Consider the following 27,268-nt stretch of genomic DNA (forward strand, 5'->3'; position numbering starts at 1 on the left):
AATGTGTATTGCTAGTTATAACATGATTATGTCTTATTATTATGTAAAAATCTGTTGTTATAACATTAAACGTTTTCTTTAATACAACGTGATACTAGTACTACTTATAGTATTCAAATATTCTAAAAACAAACTATTCAATCCAACATCAGGACAAAATATACAGATATGCATATATATGATTATTCTTTATTTATAGGCCGACACATCACATTTAATTAAAAAACAACTATGAAAAGTACAAAATGTATAGAAATAAAATAAATCTATGTGGAAGGAAAAGTTTCAAACAAAAAACAAAAGTAAACTCAATAATAAAGAGAAAGCTTGATTATTGATTAAAATGTAGTTTAATCAATAATCAATGAGGAATAGTTGACTGAACCTTCAGTATCTTATAAATCTTATATTCTATATTCTTCAGTATTTTAGCCGTGTAATAAACACAAGATGAAGGTTTTATTTGATGTTTCTGATTGCTGATTATATTTAAATATTATGTAAATTATTATTTTAAAAGCAGATTTCCCCCAAAATACATAAAGCAACAAGATCACAATGAAACAATCATTTTAACGATTATTACATTTCCACTGCAGTGAAAAATTTAAATTGTTGTTTAGAAATTAAATATACATTTCTATATTGGTATTGTTTAGTAAGTGTAAATTCAGAAGCTTTAATCTGCTGTATAATAACTTCATTACACCACGGTGAACAGTTTATTTTCAGTTTATTTATTTGATTTATTTTCACCAGTTTATAATAATCTTTGTGAATTAAACTATTTTAAACGTTTTAAGTGTGTATTGTTGTTTTCAAACCATGAAAGCTAAACGAGGATAAATGTTATGATTTGATTGTTTGAGCTCATGTTTATGTTTTTTGTCGATAACTTTATGCTTTCATCGATTAAAGGAGAATATAATACAGACTCAGCTGGTTTAGAGGATCCTCCTCAGGTGACAGACATGTAACAGAAGGTAACGTCACAATGTGGTAGTTGATTTAATTCTCTCTTAATAATCGGTCATTTTGACTAAAGCTGTCAGACAAAGTAAAATGTACAATATTTCTCTCTGAGATGTAGTACAGTTGAAGTATTAAGTAGCTGAACATAGAAATACTCAAGTCAAGTACAAGTACTTCAAGATAGTAAGTAAATGTTACTTGTGAGCTCGTGTCCCTGAGGAGCGCCAGTGAGTAGATCTTCGTTCATTAGATGGAGTGAGACCTCCTGTCCGTCACAGAACATCTTTACAACCTTCTGCCCCCTGCTGGTGAAACACAGCAGCACAGATCCGACACCTCATCATCTAAATCTATCAAATATAGAGGATTACAAATAATTATAATAATAGAAATAAAACATAATAATAATTAAAATGTATCTCAGATTTTAGATTTTTTTTGTGGCTCAAAACATCTTTAAAATAATTCTTTTAGCAAAGTTTTATGTGTTTTTTGTGATTTTCAGCCTTTGTTTACTTTCATCATGTCCCGTTTATCTTATTTATTCGTTATTTATGCAGTTTGTTGCATGTTTACTCACCATTATAATATATTGTACATATCATCTTCATTTATTTTAACTTTTAATTATTGCTCTGTAAGCTTCTCAGATAATGCTTCATTTACATATTTAAACATGACATTTAATTTCCAAGAAAACTTGTAATAGAATAGCTGCTGGTGTTGCTGTGAGTGATGAAGTGGTGAAGTGTGATGGTGATATCTACTAGTTCATGTTGTGACCCTCTTCACCTGGAGACTCTTCTAAATGTCTGGACTTTAACTAAACGTCTCTTTAAAGGAGCTTTTCTATCAATGGAGTTTTTCTCACACTCTGATCCAGAAATCTCCACTTCAGTAGTTCTGACATCCACCAAACTTCACACCTTCATTCCTCTCTGTGTGCTGAAGCTTTCTGCAGAGCGGTTTGTTCACACACCACTCACACACTCATTTATAGATATTAGTAATAAAAACATGTGACGGATTTGAACTGTTCCATAAAATGAGTTGTTTGTGTCAAATGACAAATAATTTCCTCTCTGATTCATATTTGGATAATTTAATCTGAACTAATTTCTCTGATTGTTGAATACTTAATTTAATGCAGTTTAATTTAAATCTTTGAGCAATACTTCAGTGTAAAAGTACTCCGTTACAAGTATAAATCCTGTAATTATTGGCATAAAATAATACTTAACTTATGTATTATGCAGAATGACACATTCTAACTATATGTACATATGTATATATATATATATATATATATATATATATATGTACATATATATTTGTAATAATACATCATGATTTATTAGTTCATTGTATATTTTTGTTTTAATCTGAACCTGCAAAAGAACTAAAACTGTCAAACAAATAGAAGTAAAAACAAGTCAAAAGTACAACATCTCCCTCTGAGATGAAGTAGAAGTATCAAGTAGCAGAAAATAGAAATACTACTTCAAAGTACTTTACTTAAGTACATGTTAAACATTTTGAAGATACATTTAAGAGATAAATCTGACAGAGACGTTCTCATATGTTCTTTAGTTTATTCTGAATAAACACGTCATGTATTTAAACATATATGTACATTTACATATGTGTACTACATATGTGTACTACATATTCAGCTTTAGTTGTTACAACATTCATAATAACCTGAACGTCACGTCTAGAGCATCAAACAGTGAGAACTAAAAAACACAAACAGCTTCCGTCTGCAAAAATAAACATTTTATCTTTTTAATAAAAGTTTTAATAAAACTGAAACTTTACAGCGAAAAAAATATGAAGATACGAAAAACATCAGAGCACTGACAGTGTTGATGAGGCACTACGCAAACCTCCACCCATAAGACAAACCTCCACCTGTAAGACAAACCTCCACCTGAAGAACAAACCTCCACCTGTAAGACAAACCTCCACCTGCAGGACAAACCTCCACCCGTAAGACAAACTTCCACTGTAAGACAAACCTCCACCCGTAAGACAAACCTCCACCTGAAGAACAAACCTCCACTGTAAGACAAACCTCCACCCGTAAGACAAACCTCCACCTGAAGAACAAACCTCCACCTGTAAGACAAACCTCCACCCGTAAGACAAACCTCCACCTTCAGGACAAACCTCCACCCGTAAGACAAAGCTCCACCTAAAGGACAAACCTCCACCTGAAGAACAGACCTCCATCTGAAGAACAAACCTCCACCTGTAAGACAAACCTCCACCTCAGAACAAACCTCCAGCTAAAGGACAAACCTCCGCCTCAGAACAAACCTCCACCTGTAAGACAAACCTCCACCTCAGAACAAACCTCCACCTCAGAACAAACCTCCATCTAAAGGACAAACCTCCTCCTCAGAACAAACCTCCACCTGAAGAACAAACCTCCACCTGGTCTGCTCTCAGGGGGGCGGGGCTTAATGACCACAGGTGGCTCTAACGCTACGAGGCACGACGGACGCAGAGAAGCTGGAAAAAACTGCACATTTTGTAACATTGAAGAACAAATAGAGAGCAGTTCATGACATCGACGGAGGATGTTGAAACACAGGAAGGGACACGTTTACATTTACAGAGATCGACTGTTGTGGATGTACAAGGAAATATTTGCTCAAAAAAGCTTCGATATTCTGTTTGAAACTATATTTTTATCATTGTTTCTCATCGAGTTATTAAAGGTGAAAACACTTCTTTGGACTAAACTGCTTTTCTTAAATCTGAAGACGAGACAGCCGGTTGTTCATCTTTTAGCTTGTTAACTTTATATTCCCGAAAATCTGTTTTTTTTGGTTGATTTCAGTTTAATTCTATCAAATATCAAGTTGCAGAGAAGAGAAACTTTTGGTCACTTTCTTGTTTGAGGTTGTATTATTAAGGAGTCCTAATTTGTAAGATGAAGATCATAAAGTATTAACGGTTTAAAACATGTAAAAACCAGCAGTTGACATTATTTACCAGCGACAGACTGACTCGTTATTGTGAATACACAGGAGACAAAATGCTGTAAATACACAACACTCAGAACTACAGTACTTCATGCATGTAATAAAACACTGTGACAGCATCTCCTATGTGTACAGTTTAAACTACTCACAGCTACATGTCAGTACACACAGTACTGTCGACTGTAGGAAACACTTAAAGTAACAGTTAATGCCACTGATGTATCTGATCCACGTTCATTCAAAGCCAGAAACTCTCACTGTAATCTTGATTTATTAAAGTCATTAAATGTGGAGCATACAGTCTGCATTAAACGTGTTGTTCCACCAATTAGTCCTTAAATAAGCTACATTTTGAATGAAGTTTGAGGCTTTGAATAAAAACAAGATCCTTGAATCTAGAATCAAACACAGAATTTTAACATATTATTCTAGCACCAAATAACATCAAAATGAATCAGTTAATGAAACTGAATATTACATCCAAGTTGAGTGATCAAATACTGTTGTGGCTACATGAAGAGCTGAGACCTTCAGCACAACGTCCTTTAATATCTGTTTCTTTACGTTCTGCATCTGGAATGTGGACAAAGTTCTTCTTTCTTTAAATCCTCCTCCATATAAACTGGCAGCTGAAGCTCGTCTTTGACAAGTTTTGTTGTGGCAGCAAATAAACTAATTTTATTGTTAAAAAAATAATTAGATTAAAGTTGTATCATATCAAATATGATCATTGTTGTAGATCTGGCAATGTTGTTTTCCTTATTTTAACTCATTCAACGTTAAATACTGAGCCCAGGTGAAACGTTTTGATAAATTGAGCAATTTTACCTTCAAATTGCGAATAATTAAAAGAACTAATATTGTGATCAATATAAATGTATCCCCTCATAGTAAATTACCATAAATTACTTAATTTGTCGACCCCAATCAATTTTCAATTACAAATTAAGTTTTGCTTGCTAGAAAACAAGCTAACTAGCTCACCAAGCTAGTAATATGTCTAGTTAAATTTGGTTTAGTTTTGTAGCTAGTATCTGGTGCTATCTGTAATCACAGAGGGCCAATTGTTGTTCCAACATTTTTTACATTTTATTTTTCCCCCTAAAATTATGTGAATTTAACTTTAAATTGTCCTCTTGCAAGCTAGCTTTGCAACCACCTTGCTAAGCTAATGCTGAGCTAGTTTTCAGCTCCGTTTTTTAATGCTATCTGCAGTAGTAATGTGTTCTCACATTTTAGTAATTGAACCCTTTATTTGTTCTTCAAATTAAGTTTTGTTTAGGCAACAAGCTTGCTAGTTAGCTTGCTAGTAAACTAGCCTATTAGCTTGTTGTTTCCAGTTTAGCTTAGCTAGAAATACAGCTAGCTTTCTAGCTAGTGGCTGGTGCTACCTGTGATTATAGTGCCACCATTTTTGCCCACATTTTAGTAAATCTATACTTTTGATTTACTAATTTTATTTTCGGTAAAATTAATTGAGTTTTGTTTTAATTTTCTTTAGACAAGCTAGCAGGGCAACTAGCTAAACAAGCTAGTAACATATCCTCAATTTACAAATTAAGTTTTGTTTTGACATACTAGCAAGCTAGCTAACTTTCAAGAAAACACTAACCACCTTACAAGCTAGTAATGGTGCCGTTGTATAGCTAGTTTTTTAGTAAATGTATGGCGCTGCCTTTAATCACAATGGCACAACTTTTTGACAATTTATAACGTGACATTTTCTCTTTAAGTAGTTCCATGGCTCAGCTAAACTCAGCTTAATAAGACTCAAGTAGCTAACTGCTACCAGAGAAGACGGGAAAGAGAAAAAGTCAGTCATACATCACAGCTGAGTACGTTAGCATTAACTGAAAACAGTGTAAAGCTGCACAGTTTCTATCGTAGCAACAACACCATCTGTAGCGCGTCACTGTATTTTTAGTTATGTTTTGCAGTCTTTAGAAGAAATTTGGATTAATAAAGTCAATTCTGTTGAGCTAAAGAAAGACACAAAATAACGCTATATCAGTAACGGTAAAAGTACATTTTGGCAAGGTTTAGAATTGCATTTTGGAACATATAATTCAGATTATTTGTCATGATTTTACAGTTTAAAAGTTAACTGTTCATTTGTTTAATTAAGGCTGCTAACTTGGTCATTTTTCATATGATCTCATTAGCCATATGCTATCCAACATTAGCCTACGAATATTTATTAAAGCCTTTTTTTATTGCAGCTTTTCTAACTTTTAGCAAGATGCATTATCTAAAATGCATTAGAATACACTTCAGAAACAAGTTAATCTTTTTGAGGTGATAAACTAATCTCAATCATAATTAAATCAACTAAAAATTCAGATTTTGTGGCAGTCTGGTCACGAGTTCTTTACTATGTCACAAAAGATATGTTTTCAATCTTGTGCACAAGTTATTATCTAGTTTGCACAAAATCCATTTTGTGCAACTTTATCGTAACAAGTTTATAATTCGTGGCGAAACAAACTTTGGCTTATTAATCCCGCTATATATTCACAGTGGGTGTTGCTGCCAAAGTAAAAGCTTCACACTTTCCATCTGCAGAACTACAAACTGTGCTTCAGGCTTTACAGTTTATCTTCACTTTAACACTTTCTTGATGTGACTTTTATGTATTGTTTTGGTTCTTTGACTCTTTCCAGTTACACACAGTGGATTCAGAGATGTCTTGCTTGATTTTGCGTGCTCATTAGCTTTGGAGAGCTTCACTGCCACATGAATGTTGTGTGAAACCAATGCTACAAACGGATTTCACAGAAGAAGAATTATTCAGCCTCCAAGGAGATTTGTGGTTTAGATAAAACAAAATGTGGTTGCAGCTTTGTAACTAAACTGCCTGTCTTCAGGAGTTCTCCTGTTTCTTTATATTCTCTAATGACAATATGATTAAGGTTATAATCACTCTATAGCTGCATATACAACTAAAGTTATTACAATTAATCAACTGACATCGAGTCTACTGCTACTTACTGTACATATACAGTCACATCTGGACAGAAATCTACTTCTGTTAAATACTTTTATAGATTTATTTTGTTCAAAACTCTGAAGCTTATCCATACTGACAAATTACTTGTTACTCTTGCTTTTTTAAGTAAAAAAGTTCAGTTGCTGAATATTAACTATGAAATCTGTGAGTGATAAGTGCTCGGTCAGCAGGATGGAAGTGTGATCCCAACTGGACCAAACTTGAGGCGATCCAGGACTTCCTCCCGCCGCGTGCAGGCTGTAAACTTTAAACCTCCTTCAGTCTCCAGGTTGATCTGCAGCCCGTCAGCGTCGCTACGAAGCTCCACGAGCGAGCTCACAGCTGACTGACGGAAAACAAAATGGCCTCCCAGATAGCAGGAGGAGGCAGGTAAAAGGCAGGATGCTGATTTTTTTTAGGCGGGTCAGTCAGTGTCCTCCGTCTCTGGAGGACGGACTCTCGGAACGCCCGTCCTTCGAGCCACCTGATGACTTCTTCTGCTTCTGCTTGGACTTCCTCAGCATCCGAACCTGCAGACACAGCAGAGGAACAAACATTGTTTAAATTAGTACAGATAAACTGCAGAGATACACACCAAACTACAGCTAAACTACAGGGATACACACCAAACTACAGATAAACTACAGAGATACACACCAAACTACAGATAAACTACAGAGATACACACCAAACTACAGATAAACTACAGAGATACACACCAAACTACAGATAAACTGCAGAGATACACACCAAACTACAGATAAACTACAGAGATACACACCAAACTACAGATAAACTACAGAGATACACACCAAACTACAGATAAACTGCAGAGATACACACCAAACTACAGATAAACTACAGAGATACACACCAAACTACAGATAAACTACAGAGATACACACCAAACTACAGATAAACTACAGGGATACACACCAAACTACAGATTAAAAACACAAGACAGGACAAAGGATAAAGACAAAAGACAAAAACACAAACTACGGGTGCCCTTCGGGGACAAACCTTCGGTCCAGCAGCAGAGATGATGATGTGTCCCGGCGGTTGGATCCACGGTTCTCCGTCCACCTGGACATGTATGGGTTTGCTCACCGTCAGCCTGATGTAGTTCCCTTGAGCAATACGGATCCCTGAGCGCAGACCGCTCTGCACCTGGCCCTGCACACACGCACACACACACACACACACACAGTTGAAAGCTCTGGAAACAGCCAGTAAGTGGAGTCTTGAGTGTCGTGACTTATCTCACCATGTGGACGACGCCGGTGACGCCGACCACCTCCAGCAGCCCGTCATCGATGCTCGGTTTCCCATGGCGAACATCGACTTCTGACCCCCACAGGTCAGCACCAGAGCCCCAACTACACACACACACACACACACACACACACACACACACACACACACACACACACACAAGAAGGTGAGTGTACGGTCATACTGACTGTGGGTGAGGAGTGTGATGAGTGTGTGTGTGTGTGTGTGTGTGTGTGTGTGTGATACCTGGGTATGTTGAGGAAGATCAGCCCCTCTATGTGAGGTAACGGGACGTTCTGAGCGTCCACCTGCAGCTGCAGCTCTTGGTGGAGACTTCTGGTCCAACTGATCTTCTGCAGGCCGACCTTCACGTACACCCCTTTGTTATGGAACCTGATGGATTTGGATTAAAAATAAAGGTTTGAATTTGCAAACGTGTGTCGGCTCCGTCTGAGCGACCCCCCCCCCCCCCCCCCCCCCCCCCGAATGAGCTGAAGTTTTACCTGCTGGTGAATTTATCAGGGTCGTCCTCCCGGGCCTGGTGGAAGTCGAGGCTGACCTCGGCGTCGATGCCCAGACCGAAGTAGTTGTTCATCTGCACAATCTGAGACACAAAGAGGCTTTGAAAGACGCTTTCACCTCAGACCACTGATGATGTGTAGAACACACATTTCCTGTTGACGTTATGAATAATGTACACTGTTCATTTATTAATTATCATGGTATCATGTTAGAAAATAAATACTATGGTAAAGTAGCATTATTGTTATTATTTATATTATCTGACCACCCTTAGTAACTGGTTTTAACATATTATGAATTGTTGTATCTATTTTAATCTATTATAATTTATCTCATTATGTATCTATTATTTATTTTTATACACATTTTAATCTAATTGGAAACGTTTAAACACATATTTCCTATTAAGTTATCAGGGCGAAAAAAATACTAAGATTGAGAATAAAGTATAATAAATATTTAGAAAATAAAAAAGTAGCATTATGAGAAAAATTCATGTCATCTAACCACCCTCAGTAACAACTGCTCTCAGCACATTTTTTGTTATTATCATTGTTAAATATATTTAAATTTGTATAATTTATCTTATTATTTATTTGTATTCATGTTTTATTAAACATCCATGCAGATAACGTGTCGAATATGTTGCAGGATCCACCGGTTTAGTGCCGTTACATCCTGAATGCACTTGCAGATTTGCACATCATGGAACCGTTAGCTTGTTTTTAGCAGCTTTGAAGGACTGTAAGCTAACGTGGGAGAATGGATTTAGTCCTGCAGGACCTGGATCTGGACCAGACCTTGGGAGGCTCCAGGAAGCCATTGTCCTTCCCGTCTTCAGAGACGTCCTGGGCGTCCAGCAGGATGGTCCACCGGTCCATCAGGACCTCGTCTGCCTCGTCCACAGAGACCAGGATGTGGTGGGGGTTCTCGCCGCTGTAACCCGCTCCCCAACGCAGGACTCGAGACAAGTCGTTCCCTGTGGAGACGGGAAAGACTTTAGTACCTCAAAACCCCGGCAGCACGCGTCGAGTCGGTGAGCGTCGGTCTGACCTGTTCCCAGCGGTACGATGCCGATGGGCGGCTCACGACACACCAGTTTGTGCCGGATGGCCTCCAGCACGCCCAGCACCCAGCCCACCGTCCCGTCGCCCCCACAGACCAGCACCCGAAACCTGGGGACCTCCCGGAACGTGTGGAGGCTGGAGCGGAGAAGACAAATAGCAGACATCACAGTTTAAGGCCTGAAGACTTCATGAAATACACAACATGAACTCGACTCGATCGGCGCCATTAAGAGTCACCGCCTGACGACGACATCAGATGTCAGATGTCACAGCTGCAGCTTCTACTTCACACAGACTGTCCCTAAATCATCCCCTCTTTATGGTCTGTTTGACTCTAAATGGAGCATAATGTACTAAATGAACATCATGCTGTATTGAAGAAGACTGTAAACTAGAGATTGAGACCATAAACTCATGTTTACAATGTTTACTGAGGGAATAAATCAAGAGAGAAGTAGAGTCATTTTAGACTAGACTTCTATACAACCAGAGGAGTCGCCCCCTGCTGGACACTAGAGAGAATGCAGGTTTAAGACACGTCCGTGTTCACTTGTCAGAACTGTAAACATTCCACCATCATCATCATCATCATCATCATCATCATCATCCTCGTCGTCGTCGTCGGTTCCTCTCACCCAGCCAGCGGTCCTCCGTTGGAGATGTCAAAGACCTGGTGAGGGTTCAGCAGCTTCCTGAAGCCGTAGAGGAGCTCTCGGCCCTTCATGCCGCCGCTCTTCGGGTTGACGAACACCAGCAGAGGACAGACGTCTTCTCCCAGCTCGTTGTTCTGACAGACGACAGCTACAGTTACTCATTCTACTGACATCAACACGTGGAAGATTACATATATAGAAATACATGTGTTTATAGACATAAAAGTGTTTAAATACATAAAAGGTCATTTTGATTGTCACCTCGATCTCTGGAAGGACGAGTGAAGTGAGCGTCTTGTTGTTGACGGTCGTGTCTTTAGCCAACATATAGATCCTCTCTGCTTCAGAGAAACACGAGATCTGCAACGCCACCGCCCCTAAACACACACACACACACACACACACACACACACACACACACACACACACACACACGTATAAGTACACATCTCAGGTACTGGTGCTTTACTGAGTACTTTCTTCTCGTGCTACTTTATGCTTCTACTGGACTTCTGTTATCTGACAAACTTTACAAATTAAGATGTTTACATCTTCAAATGTCTTCAAAAACAAATGTGATATTTTGATAATGTTTAGTTGTAAATTAAACTCTCCGACAGTTAAACCTACCTAAAGGAGAGGAAAGCAGGAACACAAATTCTGATGGAATTTACATCTTTTTCTTAAGAATTATGAGATCATTGAAGGCGATTCAGGCTTTTTTACTATTTAAGGATAAAAACAAATGTGACTTGTTAGAAGGAGTTGAAGCTGATGTCAGAGAGGACCTTTAAATCTCACCTTGACTGGTGTAGACGTGGCTGACGGTGACCAGGTGACCTGCAGAGACGGAGAAACAGGAAGTGAGGAGTTGTGTCTCAGGTGAACGTGTCTCATGGAAATGTGTCTCAGGTAAGTGAACGTGTCTCAGGTGAATGTGTCTCAGGTGAATGTGTCTCAGGTAGAACGTGTCTCATGTAGAACGCGTCTCAGGTAGAACGTGTTTCAGGTGAACGTGTTTCAGGTGAACGTGTCTCATGTGAATGTGTCTCATGTGAATGTGTCTCAGGTAGAACGTGTCTCATGTGAATGTGTCTCATGTGAATGTGTCTCATGTGAATGTGTCTCAGGTAGAACGTGTCTCAGGTGAAAGTGTCTCATGTGAATGTGTCTCATGTGAATGTGTCTCAGGTAGAACGTGTCTCAGGTGAACGTGTCTCAGGTGAACATGTCTCATGTGAATGTGTCTCATGTGAATGTGTCTCAGGTAGAACGTGTTTCAGGTGAACGTGTTTCAGGTGAACGTGTTTCAGGTGAATGTGTCTCAGGTAGAATGTGTCTCAGGTGAACATGTCTCATGTAAATGTGTCTCAGGTGAACGTGTCTCAGGTGAACATGTCTCATGTAAATGTGTCTCAGGTAAGTGAACGTGTCTCAGGTGAACATGTCTCATGTAAATGTGTCTCAGGTAAGTGAACGTGTCTCAGGTGAACGTGTCTCATGTAAATGTGTCTCAGGTAAGTGAATGTGTCTCAGGTGAACGTGTCTCATGTAAATGTGTCTCAGGTAAGTGAATGTGTCTCAGGTGAACATGTCTCATGTAAATGTGTCTCAGGTAAGTGAATGTGTCTCAGGTGAACGTGTCTCATGTAAATGCGTCTCAGGTAAGTGAATGTGTCTCAGGTGAACGTGTCTCATGTAAATGCGTCTCAGGTAAGTGAATGTGTCTCAGGTGAACATGTCTCATGTAAATGTGTCTCAGGTAAGTGAATGTGTCTCAGGTGAACATGTCTCATGTAAATGTGTCTCAGGTAAGTGAACGTGTCTCAGGTGAACATGTCTCATGTAAATGTGTCTCAGGTAAGTGAATGTGTCTCAGGTGAACGTGTCTCAGGTGAACGTGTCTCATGTAAATGTGTCTCAGGTAAGTGAACGTGTCTCATGTAAACGTGTCTCGGGTGAACGTGTCTCATGTAAATGTGTCTCAGGTGAACGTGTCTCAGGTGAATGTGTCTCAGGTCAACGTGTCTCAGGTGAACATGTCTCATGTAAATGTGTCTCAGGTAAGTGAACGTGTCTCAGGTGAACATGTCTCATGTAAATGTGTCTCAGGTAAGTGAATGTGTCTCAGGTGAACGTGTTTCAGGTGAACGTGTCTCAGGTGAAGGTGTCTCAGGTGAACGTGTCTCAGGTGAATATGTCTCAGGTAGAACGTGTCTCAGGTCAACGTGTCTCAGGTTAACGTGTCTCAGGTCAACGTGTTTCAGGTGAACGTGTCTCAGGTAAACGTGTCTCAGGTGAACGTGTTTCAGGTGAACGTGTCTCAGGTGAACGTGTCTCAGGTGAAGGTGTCTCAGGTGAAGGTGTCTCAGGTGAATGTGTCTCAGGTAGAATGTGTCTCAGGTGAACGTGTCTCAGGTAGAATGTGTCTCAGGTGAACATGTCTCAGGTAGAACGCGTCTCAGGTGAATGTGTCTCAGGTGAACGTGTCTCAGGTGAATGTGTCTCAGGTGAAGGTGTCTCATGTGAATGTGTCTCAGGTAGAATGTGTCTCAGGTGAACGTGTCTCAGGTAGAATGTGTCTCAGGTGAACATGTCTCAGGTAGAACGCGTCTCAGGTAGAATGTGTCTCAGGTGAACGTGTCTCAGGTGAACGTGTTTCAGGGGAACGTGTCTCATGTGAATGTGTCTCAGGTGAACGTGTTTCAGGTGAACGTGTTTCAGGTGAACGTGTCTCATGTGAATGTGTCTCATGTGAATGTGTCTCAGGTGAACGTGTCTCAGGTAGAATGTGTCTCAGGTGAACATGTCTCAGGTAGAACGCGTCTCAGGTAGAATGTGTCTCAGGTGAACGTGTCTCAGGTGAACGTGTTTCAGGTGAACGTGTCTCAGGTGAACGTGTTTCAGGGGAACGTGTCTCATGTGAATGTGTCTCAGGTGAACGTGTTTCAGGTGAACGTGTTTCAGGGGAACGTGTCTCATGTGAATGTGTCTCAGGTGAACGTGTTTCAGGTGAACGTGTCTCAGGTAGAACGCGTCTCAGGTAGAATGTGTCTCAGGTGAACGTGTGTCAGGTGAACGTGTTTCAGGTAGAACGCGTCTCAGGTAGAATGTGTCTCAGGTGAACGTGTTTCAGGTGAACGTGTTTCAGGTGAACGTGTCTCATGTGAATGTGTCTCAGGTAGAACGCGTCTCAGGTAGAATGTGTCTCAGGTGAACGTGTCTCAGGTGAACGTGTTTCAGGTAGAACGCGTCTCAGGTAGAATGTGTCTCAGGTGAACGTGTCTCAGGTGAACGTGTTTCAGGTGAACGTGTCTCAGGTGAACGTGTCTCAGGTGAACGTGTCTCAGGTAGAATGTGTTTCAGGTGAACGTGTTTCAGGTGAACGTGTCTCATGTGAACGTGTCTCAGGTGAACGTGTCTCAGGTGAAGGTGTCTCAGACTCACTCTTGATGCTCAGCTGCTCCTGGACGAGCTGGACGTACTCGTCTTGGGACAGAAGGGGGGTCAGACCTCCGATCAACAGGCTCACCTGCACCGCTCGCTTCCTGTTCTCCACCACGTAGAAACGAGTCTGGTTCATCTGACGCACAGACATCTGGAATAAAATGAATGAATGAATGAATCAATCAATCAATCAATCAATCAATCATGTTGATCTCCTGATCTCCTCCTCCTGCAGGAGTTCAGTGTGTTACATGTCCTCCTACCTTCCTGATCTCCTGCAGCTTGTCCTGAATCTTCTCCTGAGGACTCAGCGTCTGTCTCTGAACTGGAGGACAGACATGGAGACGTCACAACCTTCACAGATGAGTCATCATCGCACACAGTTTTCATAACTTTATTTACATTTTAACATTTTGGGGGGGATTTTATCTAACAATTGGATTTGGTACTTTTTTTTAAATGTAATAAAATAAATAAAGATTTAAAAAATAGATACATTTAAAATAAAAAAAATATGAAATATGAAATATTTAAAATAAAATAAAATAAAATAAAATAAAATGTTTTTGTGTGTCCTTTATTCCTGACGTTAGCGCTCACCTTGCTTGCTGCTCATGTAGACCTCCATCAGGCTGAAAGTGGACGCGTCTTCCTCCTGAAACAACACATTACTTTGTTCACTTCACCTGTTTTCAGACAGGTGAGGTCATGAAGAGACCACCAGGTATTTAAAGTGTAACATAAAAAAAGGGGGAAAAAGCTGTAAAAAAAACACAGTTTTAAATAAAGAAATTAAATTTACCCAAAGCTAAAAATGTAAAAAGAAAAATGCCGAATAAATTATTATTACACGTATAAATGTACATTTAGTGCTGGAAACATTTAAAAACGTATAAATCTGTAGGATTGAAGGGTTGGTCAGTAATCTTTTATTGTATCATTCTGTATCTTCCAAATGTTAAATCTGTATTTAAATCTGAATATACACATAGAATCTTAAAGGAAGAGTTTGACATTTTGGAAACTATGTTATATAATAATATAGTTCGACTGAGAGCTGGTTAGCTTAGCTTAGCATAAAGGCTGGAGACAGAGGGAAACAGCTAGCACGGCTCTGAACAGAGGAAATAAAACCAACACACCACAAAGCTGTAGTTTTATCTGCTCAGACACTAACGTGTGAACGGTTTGGCTGTTACAGGATCTCTGGACTGATAAACTGGAGTCATTTTACTTCCTATGCATTGACTTTTGTCTTTGTTTAGCACCTTTTTAAACGTTCCTTCCTCCACTTTCTCAGTAGTTGATCTTTCAGCAGAAACTCAGCTTTAAGTCCGACTTCTAATTTTGTCAATTTAACAAAGTTTAAAGCAGTCAGCAAACCAAAATACAAGAAAAACAACACAAACGCCTGTAAAGATAATAAATCAGAAGTAATGTTGACGCAATATATGATCATAGAGCTGTTTAAGGCTGTAAAGAAATATATTGTTTAACTTTTTATAGACAAATACAGCATCAAGTGTCAAAAATGCAGCTTAGATATGTAAAGTGACTTTGTTTTTGTGTGGCTGCAAATTAGTGACAATATGAATAATGTACAATAGTTCCATTAAACGTGTCCGAGTGAGTTACCTCATAAATAAAAACACAGAAACATAACGTCACCTGTCTGTGGAGCAGACCGAGGACTTCGGAGACGACTGAAGCTGCGGTGCTGTTTCTAGAGACGGAGACGGAGACGAAAGCGGCTCCCGACCTGAAACGCACAGCCGGTGAGACCATCAACACACCGGCAGGAGAACCGGTACGTCTGAGCCCAATGAAAGGGGGTCGAGATCCTCACCTGGGCCGGCCCGCGTACACCTGGATGACCTCGTCGTCTCTGGGTTTGGCCCTCAGGAGCCAGGCGTCGCCGCCGTCCTTCAGGGAGCCCCGGTTGTCGGTGCCGCCGTTGCGGTTGAGGATGTCGTCTCTGTGGAGTCGCTGCACGCCGCCGACCTCCTGCAGCTCGAAGCCCTGAGGCTCATCGGGGAGGAAGAAGGCCCTCAGAGCCGCCTCCTGCAGGACGACACCGGCACTGCAGCGTTAGCCCAAGACTCAAGAATATTTATTATTTCTATAATAATGATAATAATAATAATAATGATATTAAATTGAATTGTTATTACAGAACAAATCATTTTATTATTATAGTAAATATATATACATATATATATATTTACTATAATAATGTCACCTATATGCTTTGTTTTTATCGTGTAAAGTGCCTTTAAGAAACTTTGTACAAATAAAATGTATTATTATTATTATTATTATTATTATTAATAATAATAATAAAAATACATACAAATATTATGTTAAATTTACTTCAAAATAAGAAATATAATGAAATGATAATAATTATAATAAGAATACTTTTGTTATTATTATATAATACATCTTTATACTACTTATTTGATTATTATTGTTATCATTATAAATTGTATTATTATTATTATTATTACTTAATAAATAATTTGCCTCAGAATTTCACCTCAGAATAGTAAATATAATTAAAAGGATTAAGAATATATTTCTGTATTTTTACGCACCAACTGGACAGAGAACAATATTTAGTTTCATATTATTATTAATTAATTATAATTACCCGCTTTTATTTTGAAAAACAAATGCCTATTCCTGAAGTTGCCACTAGAGTGTTTGATGACTTTAAGATCCTTAGATAGTAGTGATAGTAGTTGTAGTAGTAGTAGTAGTAGTAGTAGTAGTTGTAGTAGTAGTAGTAGTTGTAGTATTTGTTGTAGTAATATTGTGTGTGAAACGTTTTAGGGAAGCTCTCACCACAACTTCCTCATTCTTTGTGGCTCTCATGATAGAAACCAATCGGAAGCAGCCGCGCTTCACTGCATCATCACCGTCAAACACCTTCAGAAGCTGTTTACCTGTGTGACACACACACACACACACACACACACACACAGAGAGAGATCATTATAATTATCTTATGATAATAAGAGGTCTAACCTGTCTCTGGAGGTCTAACCTGACACTGGAGGTCTAACTTGTCTCTAGGGGTCTAACCTGTCTCTGGAGGTCTAACCTGACACTGGAGGTCTAACCTGACACTGGAGGTCTAACCTGTCTCTGGAGGTCTAACCTGACACTGGAGGTCTAACCTGACTCTGGAGGTCTAACCTGTCTCTGGAGGTCTAACCTGACACTGGAGGTCTAACCTGACTCTGGAGGTCTAACCTGACACTGGAGGTCTAACCTGTCTCTGGAGGTCTAACCTGTCTCTGGAGGTCTAACCTGTCTCTGGAGGACTAACCTGACACTGGAGGTCTAACCTGTCTCTGGAGCTGCCGGCTGACCCTCTTTCGGTGCGGCAGCAGACTGATCCACATCATCCGAGTTATCTGAAAAAAAACATGGAGGTCTGTGAGTCACCAAAAACCTGGAAAAACTATATTTTTTGTGTTATTCATTATTGTTACTTATTTTGGTTTGTGTACATTAGATTTTGAATTTGCACTTTTCTGTTTTCATGTTTACATTTTTAATAAGAGCTCTACTTCGTGCTGCACATTCTCCCTCAGAATACATGAAGTTTATCTTCTTTTAAAGTATTTTAAACTTAAACGTTAAACATTGGTTTTCTCTTTTTCACAAGATATTTCCTACAGTGTAATTGTCCTTATCTTCCATTCTTTAAACGACTTAAAGGGACAGTACACCTGCTCCTGGTAGAATCTCACTCTGCGGGGTTTTTGCTAAATACGTTTTTCTGAAGTCCTCCTTTAAATCTGCTGAAACTTGCAGGGACTCTGGTCTGCAGGTCTAGAGGTCTGCAGGTCTAGAGGTCTACAGGTCTAGAGGTCTGCAGGTCTAGAGGTCTGCAGGCCGAGTGCAAAGACTCTAAACATGTTGTTTGAAAACGAGCCTCACAAACAAAGTCGTTGACATTGGAGAATTCGTGAGAAAAAGATTTTTTGGGGTTTCTCGGCTCAGATGAAGAAGCGAAGCTTTCAGGAAATAAGCCGAGTGTTTCTGCATCACAGAGGATGTGGTCTGGAGCCGTGTGTGTGTGTGTGTGTGTGTGTGTGTGTGTGTGTGTGTGTGTGTGTGTGTGTGTGTGTGTACCCAGGTCCTGGCTGCAGCTCTCCATGACACGGTAGCAGTGCATCTTGCTGAAGTTTCTGGAGTCGAGGCGGACGGAGGCCGGATGCAGCATCATGCAGCGCAGACGTCCCAGAGTGCACTCTGGTGGCACGCTGAGGTAGCACGCCGCGTGGCTCTAGAGGGACAAACAGGGAGAGACATGAAGACTTGTTTACAGAGACATGAAGACTCGCATAGAGACAAACATCATATTGTAATTTGACAACATGAAACCAGTCAGGACTCCTGAAAACTACCTGGTCCAGGTTTTCCTGTCTGTCAGTTAGTTTGTTGTGACGAAACACAACATTATTTAGATATAATTTACAGGTCTAGAGATCTGCAGGTCTAGATATCTGCAGGGCTAGAGGTCTGCAGGTCTAGAGATCTGCAGGTCTAGATGTCTGCAGGGCTAGAGATCTGCAGGTCTAGATATCTGCAGGTCTAGATGTCTGCAGGGCTAGAGATCTGCAGGTCTAGATATCTGCAGGTCTAGGTGTCTGCAGGGCTAGAGATCTGCAGGTCTAGATATCTGCAGGGCTAGAGGTCTGCAGGTCTACAGATCTACAGGTCTAGAGATCTGCAGGTGTAGATATCTGCAGGGCTAGAGGTCTGCAGGTCTAGAGATCTGCAAGATGTCTGCAGGTCTAGATGTCTGCAGGTCTAGAGGTCTGCAGGTCTAGATGTCTGCAAGTCTAGAGGTCTGCAGGTCTAGAGGTCTGCAGGACTAGAGGTCTGCAGGTCTAGAGGTCTGCAAGTCTGCAGGTCTAGATATCTGCAGGTCTAGATGTCTGCAGGTCTAGAGGTCTGCAGGTCTAGATGTCTGCAGGTCTAGAGGTCTGCAAGTCTAGATGTCTGCAGGTCTAGATGTCTGCAGGTCTAGAGGTCTGCAGGTCTAGAGGTCTGCAGGTCTAGATGTCTGCAGGTCTAGAGGTCTGCAGGTCTAGATGTCTGCAGGTCTAGATGTCTGCAGGTCTAGAGGTCTGCAGGTCTAGATGTCTGCAGGTCTAGAGGTCTGCAGGTCTAGAGGTCTGCAGGTGTAGAGGTCTGTAGGTCTAGAGGTCTGCAGGTGTAGAGAGCTATAGTTCTGTTGGTCTCGAGGTCTGAAGGTCTAGAGGTATGCAAGTCTGCAGGTCTAAAGGTCTGATGCGGTTCAGCTGGTCCTCACCGTGACGCCGCACCACTCACACCTGATCCCCGACAAGACGTCAGACGAGCCGCAGGAGCGCCGACACACATCACACCTCGCCGCCGACGCCAGGTTCCCCTCCCTCCAGTGGTGGTGAAACGTATCCTGCAGCGGCAGAAAGTAGATCCTGAGTGAGAGGTTGTTAGAGAACTGAGAAGAAATATCAAAGAGCCTCACTGCTGTTCCTTCATCACCATCATCATCATCACTCTGTAGTTTATTTTGACTCAATCACACAAACACCAAATGTGGATTCATCCGCCGCTGAAAATAGTCCCCAACAAAATGCACTATTTCCTCCTATAAACTACAAAGACCAGCTGTTTTAGGAAATGTTGGATAAAACCACATATGTGTGTTTTTAAATATTGACGTCTCCAGTAGAACCAGTGGGTTTTAGAGCTGAGAACCAGTCTGAACCAGTCTGATACTGCTGCTGGTTTTCTGTCTGACAGCCATCAGCAGCTCTACAGGAGCTTCACACTATTGATTTTTAATCAGCACACACACCCACACACACACACACACCCACACACACACACACCCACACACACACACACACACACACACACACACACACACACACAACAGTCTCACAGGAAGTCTTTGATCAGAGAGTGGGAGGTGTCAGGTGATCAGTCAGACTCATCAACAACACTCAATCACGTTCATTGATCTGACTATTATTATGCTGTAGATCGTTTGTCAATTGCCATCTTGGATCACGTCCGTCGCCATCTTGTTTTCTACAACCAGTGAACAGGAAGTGACCATATCTGGACTGAGGAGGAGTGGCGTAGAGACGCCGTATACGTCTCTGGTGTCGACCTGTCAATCAGCGTGTAGCCCCGCCCCTAAAGCATCCCCTCTTTCTGGTGTGTTTGACTCTAAATGGAGCATAATGTACTAAATGAACATCATGCTGTATTGAAGAAGACTGTAAACTAGAGATTGAGACCATAAACTCATGTTTACAATGTTTACTGAGGGAATAAATCAAGAGAGAAGTAGAGTCATTTTAGACTAGACTTCTATACAACCAGAGGAGTCGCCCCCTGGTGGACACTAGAGAGAACGCAGCTTTAACACGTGAAGTGTTGACTTCACTTGATATATTTGATGTTGTCCACACAGAGATATTTGTCTTTTACTGACATTGACACATAACATAGAATCATTACAGCTGCCTTTATAGAAAGCAACATGTACTAAAGCACACACAACCACACACACATTACACAACCAGACAGGAACAAGCAACATGTTGCACAACTCAGACGTCCCATCATGCATCTATTGCAGAACCAACACAACTACTAGCAACAATATTCAAAATTCTTATGGAGGTAGACAATAAGTTCATATCATCCATACTAGAGCTGGAGGATATGACTAATTCATTTAATTAATCTCAGTTTGTAATAATTCACTTTATTATTATTTTTTTTAGACCTAAAATATTTTGTTTCAAACTTGTTTCAGTTTTCCTGCATTTTGCAGAAAAAAAACAAATTAAATTGTATGAATTATTTTTTTTAATTAACAATGAATGTTTCTTTTAATGGTCCTGATGGGTGAATTCACAAAGAATAGATTGTAGCTGCTGATAAACCTGCTATCTGCTTCGTCTCAAAGGTCTGATTCATTTCAGATATAAAGTTCAAACACAAACATAACGAGTTTCAAGAAAGGAATTTAAAACGTGACGAGTGAACTACCTCGGTCCGTCAGTCCTCATCGACTCTCTGTAGTTTCGTGAATTGGTTGTTGGTAGTTGTAGAAGTGCACATTATTTAGTTGGATCTTCTTTTAGAGACTTTACGGTAGTTGGTTCCCACACTCACCTGCTCCAGAGTCCCGTCCAGGTGAGGACAGCGACAGTCTGCACAGCTGAAGACGGCACAGTCAGCATGGACATGCAGCTCACACACTGAAACACACACACACACACACACACACACACACACACACACACACACACACACACACACAATAAAATAACTTAAAATAAAATAAAATAAAATAAAATAAACAGACTCTGGTTCTTTGATCCTGTTTAAATTAATCTCAAATAAAAAACATAATTGCTAAAGCGTTTTTTCTCCGGTCTTTTCACTTTAGGAAAAATATGTTTGTCAGTTTCTTCATTAAACTTTTATGTAAAAACATGCCAATTTCTTTTGTATTTTTTATAATTTACGACACAATTTCAATACTTTTTTTCCAATTATAATGGTTTATTGACTTACATAACGTTCTGCTTTTAAAAAAACATGCAAAATAAAACTAGCAATGTAGCCAAGGGAGTTCAAGGGAAGGTTTAATAAGCAGACATGTTCATTTAAAAGTCATGACTTCTTATTATCTATGTTATTTTGTATGTCTGTATTTGAGTTGTACAAGCTGAAGATGATTGAAATAAACTAAATGAATCTCTGCAGGTCTGACTTTGTTCTCACAGAATGTTTTAGATTAATAGATAATCAGATGCTGGTTGAACTGGTTGAACTGGTTGAACTGGTTGAACTGGAGGATGAACCCGGTTCTGACCTTCGCAGCGCAGCGCTGCGTTCCCCTCCGTCTGCTTCCTGCAGACGCAGCAGAAACGTTTCTTCTGACCGGCGGGTCCGAAGCAGTGAGCCACGGGAACCTGCAGGGGGCAGCGAGGAGACTCGGTCAACACGCCTGAAGCTAACGCTAACGCTAACGCTACAAACAACACAACAACGTGTTCATCCTGAAGCAGGAAGAACTCAGTGACAGGATTAAAACATGCTAATGCAACAAAATAAAACATTTACAAGGAAATAAAACGGTAAACACGACAGTTTAAAAAATACCAAGAGTCTTGTTTTTAGACATATTTGGTCAAAATAAACCACATTTAAAGGCAAACATTTCTAAATACTTCTGATGATGGACGACAATAAAAGATCAGTAATTAAAAAAGCTTTTTAAACGCTCAGCTTTGAGTGAATAATGGCTCCAGAGAGGATTAGGATTATCTGTAGGCCCTGAATGTGACAACAGCGTTACTAAAAACAACATGACATGTTATATAACAGCATGACAGGTCAACATAAAGCACCCAGTGTCGTGGGGGGCCGGAGCCCGGGGGCCCGAGGTCTGAACTGTGAGGGCCGGCAGCTGGTTTTCACCAAAACACACGAGGACATTAAGAAGGCAGCGTAAAGGACTCAAACTCACCATCAAATAAACAGATTACTGTTTAAATATGTATGAGTAACACGTAAGTATACGTGTAAGAAAAGTACCTTAATGCTACAATAGATGGAGAATGGAGAAGTAGAGAGTACTCAAGTAAAGTACAAATACCCTGTATTATTACTTAAGTTGAGTACTTGAGTAAAGTGAGTGAAGCTCTTAAGTCCTCGGGTCTGATCACCCGTCCTCTCCGTTACTTCTCACTCATGCTCGTTGCCGGTTTATTGATCGGTGCAAAGTTAATCCGGTTTATTGATCGGTGCAAAATTAATCCGGTTTATTGATCGGTGCAGCAGTTAATCCGGTTTACTGATCGGTGCAAAGTTAATCCGGTTTACTGATCGGTGCAAAATGAATCCGGTTTAGTGATCGGTGCAAAGTTAATCCGGTTTATTAATCGGTGCAAAATTAATCCGGTTTATTGATCGGTGCAAAGTTAATCCGGTTTATTGATCGGTGCAAAATTAATCCGGTTTATTGATCGGTGCAAAATTAATCCGGTTTATTGATCGGTGCAAAATTAATCCGGTTTATTGATCGGTGCAAAGTTAATCCGGTTTAGTGATCGGTGCAGCTGATCAATAAACATGAGTTTGTTTTACTCACCCGGACCAAAGACGGAGTCATGCAGGAACAAGCTGAGCGCAGCGTCTTCAGGCATTTCTCGTGACACATGAAGTTACACACTGGAGGAGACAGAGAGGACAGTCAGAGACCTCCGAGCAACCCACCAACACTGTCAGGTTGTACGTTCGATTCCCCACAGATCCACCATAGTTAAAAAAAGAAAAACAGCCCAGATTTCATGCTCTATGTTGGCTGTTCTTATCATGAGGAACTGGTTATCTGATGTAATTTTTACCCACAATGCTGTGCAGTCTGAGGTTGGTTGGATTACATCACCTTCATTGCAATCTACGACTCAAGAGAGGAACTAAAAATGGAGGCAAACTAATTCTACACTCAGAATAAAGTCACTGGTTTGTTTTAAATTTTTGACTTTGTGTTGAACATAATTTTCTTACTTTGTTGGAGACATTTTGGACAAAAGAGGTGTTTGTTTTAAAATAATTGCTCGTAATTCAATGACTAGAAATACAGACGTCAAACGACAGGGTTTAGAGACAAGACCAAGGCTTTGAGGGGTTTAGACAGAGACAAGACCAAAACTTTGAGGGGTTTAGACAGAGACAAGACCAAAACTTTGAGGGGTTTAAACAGAGACAAGACCAAGACTTTGAGGGGTTTAGACAGAGACAAAACCAAGACTTTGAGGGGTTTAGGCCGAGACAAAACCAAAACTTTGAGGGGTTTAAACAGAGACAAGACCAAGACTTTGAGGGGTTTAGACCAAGACAAGACCAAGACTTTGAGGGGTTTAGACCGAGACAAGACCAAGACTTTGAGAGGTTTAGACAGAGACAAGACCAAGACTTTGAGGGGTTTAGACAGAGACAAGACCAAGACTTTGAGGGGTTTAGACAGAGACAAGACCAAGACTTTGAGGGGTTTAGACAGAGACAAAACCAAGACTTTGAGGGGTTTAGACAGAGACAAGACCAAGACTTTGAGGGGTTTGGACAGAGACAAGACCAAGACTTTGAGGGGTTTGGACCGAGACAAGACCAAGACTTTGAGGGGTTTAGACAGAGACAAGACCAAAACTTTGAGGGGTTTAGGCCGAGACAAGACCAGGACTTTGAGGGGTTTAGACCGAGACAAGACCAGGACTTTGAGGGGTTTAGGCCGAGACAAGACCAAAACTTTGAGGGGTTTAGACCGAGACAAGACCAGGACTTTGAGGGGTTTAGACCTTGAACTGCAACAACAAATCCTCTCCTCAGTTCACGTGGTCAACCCCCAATTACTGTGTTTTTTTTCTGTGACAGTAGTCAAGAGTTTCCTGCAGATAAAATCTCAGCTAACCTTTATTTAAACACAGAGAGACACTTTGAGGAACAAGAGGTCTGTTCTTAGATGACATCACATGCTCACAGAGCTCATTGGTGCGTTCAAAGTTATCAATACTGATTATGAAATGACAGACAAAACTACCAAAATAAGAGCCCGGTTGTAATAAACTGCAGTTATCCTCTAATTTGTGAAATGTGCAGCTGCGTTTCTTCCGTTGAACGTTTTGATAATAAACAGTTTTGCCGTTTTATTTATAATACATATATAATATATATTTATGAAATGTTCACAGCCAGATGTAACACTTTGATGACATCACATGTTCGTGTTAATCCAACTCCACAGATTAAAGAAGGAAACGTTACGTAATCCAGCCAAGCAGCACTTTTCTTGTTGTTGTTGTTCTGCAGCTGTTAATGCATCTGCTGCTGTTTGATGAAGATGAAGATGATGATGAAGGTGGTCATGACTCTGCTAGCTGCCACACAAACACGCCTCCTGTTGCCATGCCAACCCAGAGGAAGTAAATCACGACTTGACTGCAGCTCTGATGGTGGACAACCAGTGTGTTACTGGGCAGAGTGTGTGTGTGTGTGTGTGTGTGTGTGTGTGTGTTGTCTTGGATCTGCTCTTCAGTTCGCCTGTTGAATTCATGATTAGGTTGAGGCTTTGTGAGACGGAAAGAAAAGAGAGGGGAAGGAAAGGAAAAGAAAACAGTAAATGGAAAAGGGAGGAAAGGAAAGAAGGGGAAAGGAAGGAAGGAAAGAGGAGAAAAGGAGATGAAATGAAAGAAAAAAGGAAAAAAGAAAGAAGGGAAAGAGTCAAGAAGTAAAGGAAACAGAAGATTAGGAAAGGAGAGAAGAATAGGAAGGGACAAGAATAGAAAAAGGGAGGACAGTGAAGGAGAGGAAGAGGAGGAAGAAGAAGAGGAGGAATGAATAAAGGATGTTTGCTGCAGAAGAAGATGAATCTTTCAGTTTGTAGAAAAACTTTTAGTTCAATGACACTAGAGTAACAAGTTTCAACTGAACCCAGTGATCCCAGTCTGGATCCCAGACTGTGGTCTAGTCTGTGGTTTGGTCTGTGGTCTAGTCCGTGGTTTAGTCTGTGGTTTAGTCCGTGGTCTAGTCTGGGATCCAGTCTGTGGTCTAGTCTTGATCCAGTCTGGGATCTAGTCTGGATCCAGTCCGTGGTCTAGTCTGGATCCAGTCTGTGGTCTAGTCTGGGATCCAGTCTGTGGTCTAGTCTGGGATCCAGTCTGTGGTCTAGTCTGGGATCCAGTCTGTGGTCTAGTCTTGATCCAGTCTGTGGTCTAGTCTGGATCCAGTCCGTGGTCTAGTCTGGATCCAGTCTGTGGTCTAGTCTTGATCCAGTCTGGGATCTAGTCTGGGATCTGGTTTCACACCCCACAGTTCAGCTGCGGGTCGGAGGTTAAATCTGTCCACTCGGTTACGTCACTGTTGACATGCGTCACCTGACAGGGTGGAGACACCCAAACACACCTGGTCCAGAGTCACCTGAAGATCCACAGACAGCACCAACCACCAGCCAGGCTCGGTGGTTCAAACCCCCACTACCAGTGTGCACTTATGTGGGGCACGAGTTCAAGTTTTGACTATACATAAGTGATGATTTACCATAAATAAACACACATGTTTAATGCAGTGTTACCTTCACACAGGAAGCCCACCAGCCCCCAGATGAAGTCGCTGCAGCTGTGGCAGTAGGTGGGTTTGGTCAGGGTCACCCTCTTGAGGCAGTGGCCCGATGCGGAGCTCTGGTACTTGTTCCGGAGACCGGGGGACTGCTGCGCCCTCTTCTTCCCGGCCAGGGGGCTCGCTGTCCGGCAGTCCGCGGCGTCCGGGTCCGGCGATATGTCCCTGCCGGAGTCCGCCATGTCCTCTCACACACACACACACACACACACACACACACACACACACACACACACACACACACACTCAGAACTCAAGACTTAGGGGCTTTATGTTGTTGTGCAGAAAAAAGAAAAAAAAGCCTGGATCTCTATAAAATATCCCGGCAGCGCGACATCCCCCAACCCGGCGACAGCGCGCCGTCCTCGGCGTGTTTGTCCCGGAGCTTCCCCTGTCTCAGAAGCTAATAATCCAATCCAGGTCCTAAAAATACAGAGTAAGCAACCGGGTCACGACTTTGCAATTCAAACGAGATTAGTTCTCCAACACCACCATCTCCACCACCGGCTGCTGGACCCAGCGGTGCCACCCAGCGGTGCTGCCCGGCGGAGAGTGCGCTGCGGTCGGCGTGTCAACCCGGAGCTCCCCGGCCTCTCTCTCTCTCTCTCAGGCCGGAGCTCTACTCCTGAAATATTAATCGTGTGGAACACAGAGAGAGGGAGTTCCAGCAGATGCAGTAATGATGATGGAGGGGTTTTCAAAACCTTTTTCGACGTCGCGCCGACGTCCACCACGCCGAGGATCAGAGTCGCTCCGCCCGGAGACAGCGGTGCCACCCAGCGGCAAACCAACCCCCGGTGGAGAGGGCGAACGTGCTCGGTGCGCTTCCGGAGCTCTCTCCGCTTAAAGGGAAGCCGAATGAATAAGAGATGAATTATATCGATCCCGGTAAAAAGCTGGATGTCTCCGAGGTAGGATGTTATTCTTCTCAGACGTGCAGCGGTGAAACCCGCGCGTACAGACACCGGGAGAAAAGACGCGAAGCACCGGGAGAGGAAACGAAACCCCCGCTGCAGCTTTCGGAGATTAACTGTTATTCAACAAGTGTGAGGAGAGGGGGGGGGGGCGCTTTCATTTTGGGGTTCCTTCTTCTTCTTCCTTCTCAGAGGGCTGATTCTTCTTCCGCGTCAGAGACTCTCCAACACTGATTTA

General features: G+C 41.3%; 2 protein-coding genes across 2 annotated transcripts; one reads left to right on the forward strand and one right to left on the reverse strand.

Annotated features, from left to right (window-relative positions):
* Nucleotides 1-2,544: 2,544 nt before the first annotated feature.
* LOC137870075 (diacylglycerol kinase theta) lies at nt 2,545-27,268 on the reverse strand. The gene is made up of 23 exons (XM_068707071.1): nt 26,073-27,268; nt 23,094-23,173; nt 21,813-21,912; nt 21,107-21,192; nt 19,242-19,367; nt 18,056-18,209; nt 17,263-17,331; nt 16,757-16,857; nt 15,759-15,973; nt 15,581-15,671; nt 14,513-14,567; nt 14,176-14,237; nt 13,913-14,063; nt 11,267-11,305; nt 10,727-10,842; nt 10,448-10,599; nt 9,799-9,947; nt 9,546-9,724; nt 8,727-8,827; nt 8,470-8,616; nt 8,216-8,327; nt 7,972-8,124; nt 2,545-7,478 (listed from the first exon to the last, which is right to left on the reverse strand). Exons 1-23 carry the CDS (start codon nt 26,296-26,298, stop codon nt 7,377-7,379), a joined length of 2,766 nt encoding a protein of 921 aa, XP_068563172.1. The 5' UTR covers nt 26,299-27,268; the 3' UTR covers nt 2,545-7,376.
* On the forward strand, nt 11,694-13,880 carry LOC137870070 (uncharacterized protein in mobD 3'region-like). Its single transcript, XM_068707065.1, has 13 exons — nt 11,694-11,793; nt 11,840-11,854; nt 12,037-12,080; nt 12,198-12,227; nt 12,345-12,389; nt 12,454-12,498; nt 12,578-12,664; nt 12,718-12,852; nt 12,946-13,005; nt 13,130-13,249; nt 13,343-13,492; nt 13,647-13,678; nt 13,877-13,880. The coding sequence occupies exons 1-13, from the start codon at nt 11,694-11,696 to the stop codon at nt 13,878-13,880; spliced, it is 867 nt and encodes a 288-aa protein (XP_068563166.1).

This window comes from Cebidichthys violaceus, unplaced genomic scaffold, assembly GCF_023349555.1.
Source record: "Cebidichthys violaceus isolate CVI_PGR_0920_01 unplaced genomic scaffold, fCebVio1.0.p SCAF_129, whole genome shotgun sequence".
Taxonomy (NCBI): Eukaryota; Metazoa; Chordata; class Actinopteri; order Perciformes; family Stichaeidae; genus Cebidichthys; species Cebidichthys violaceus.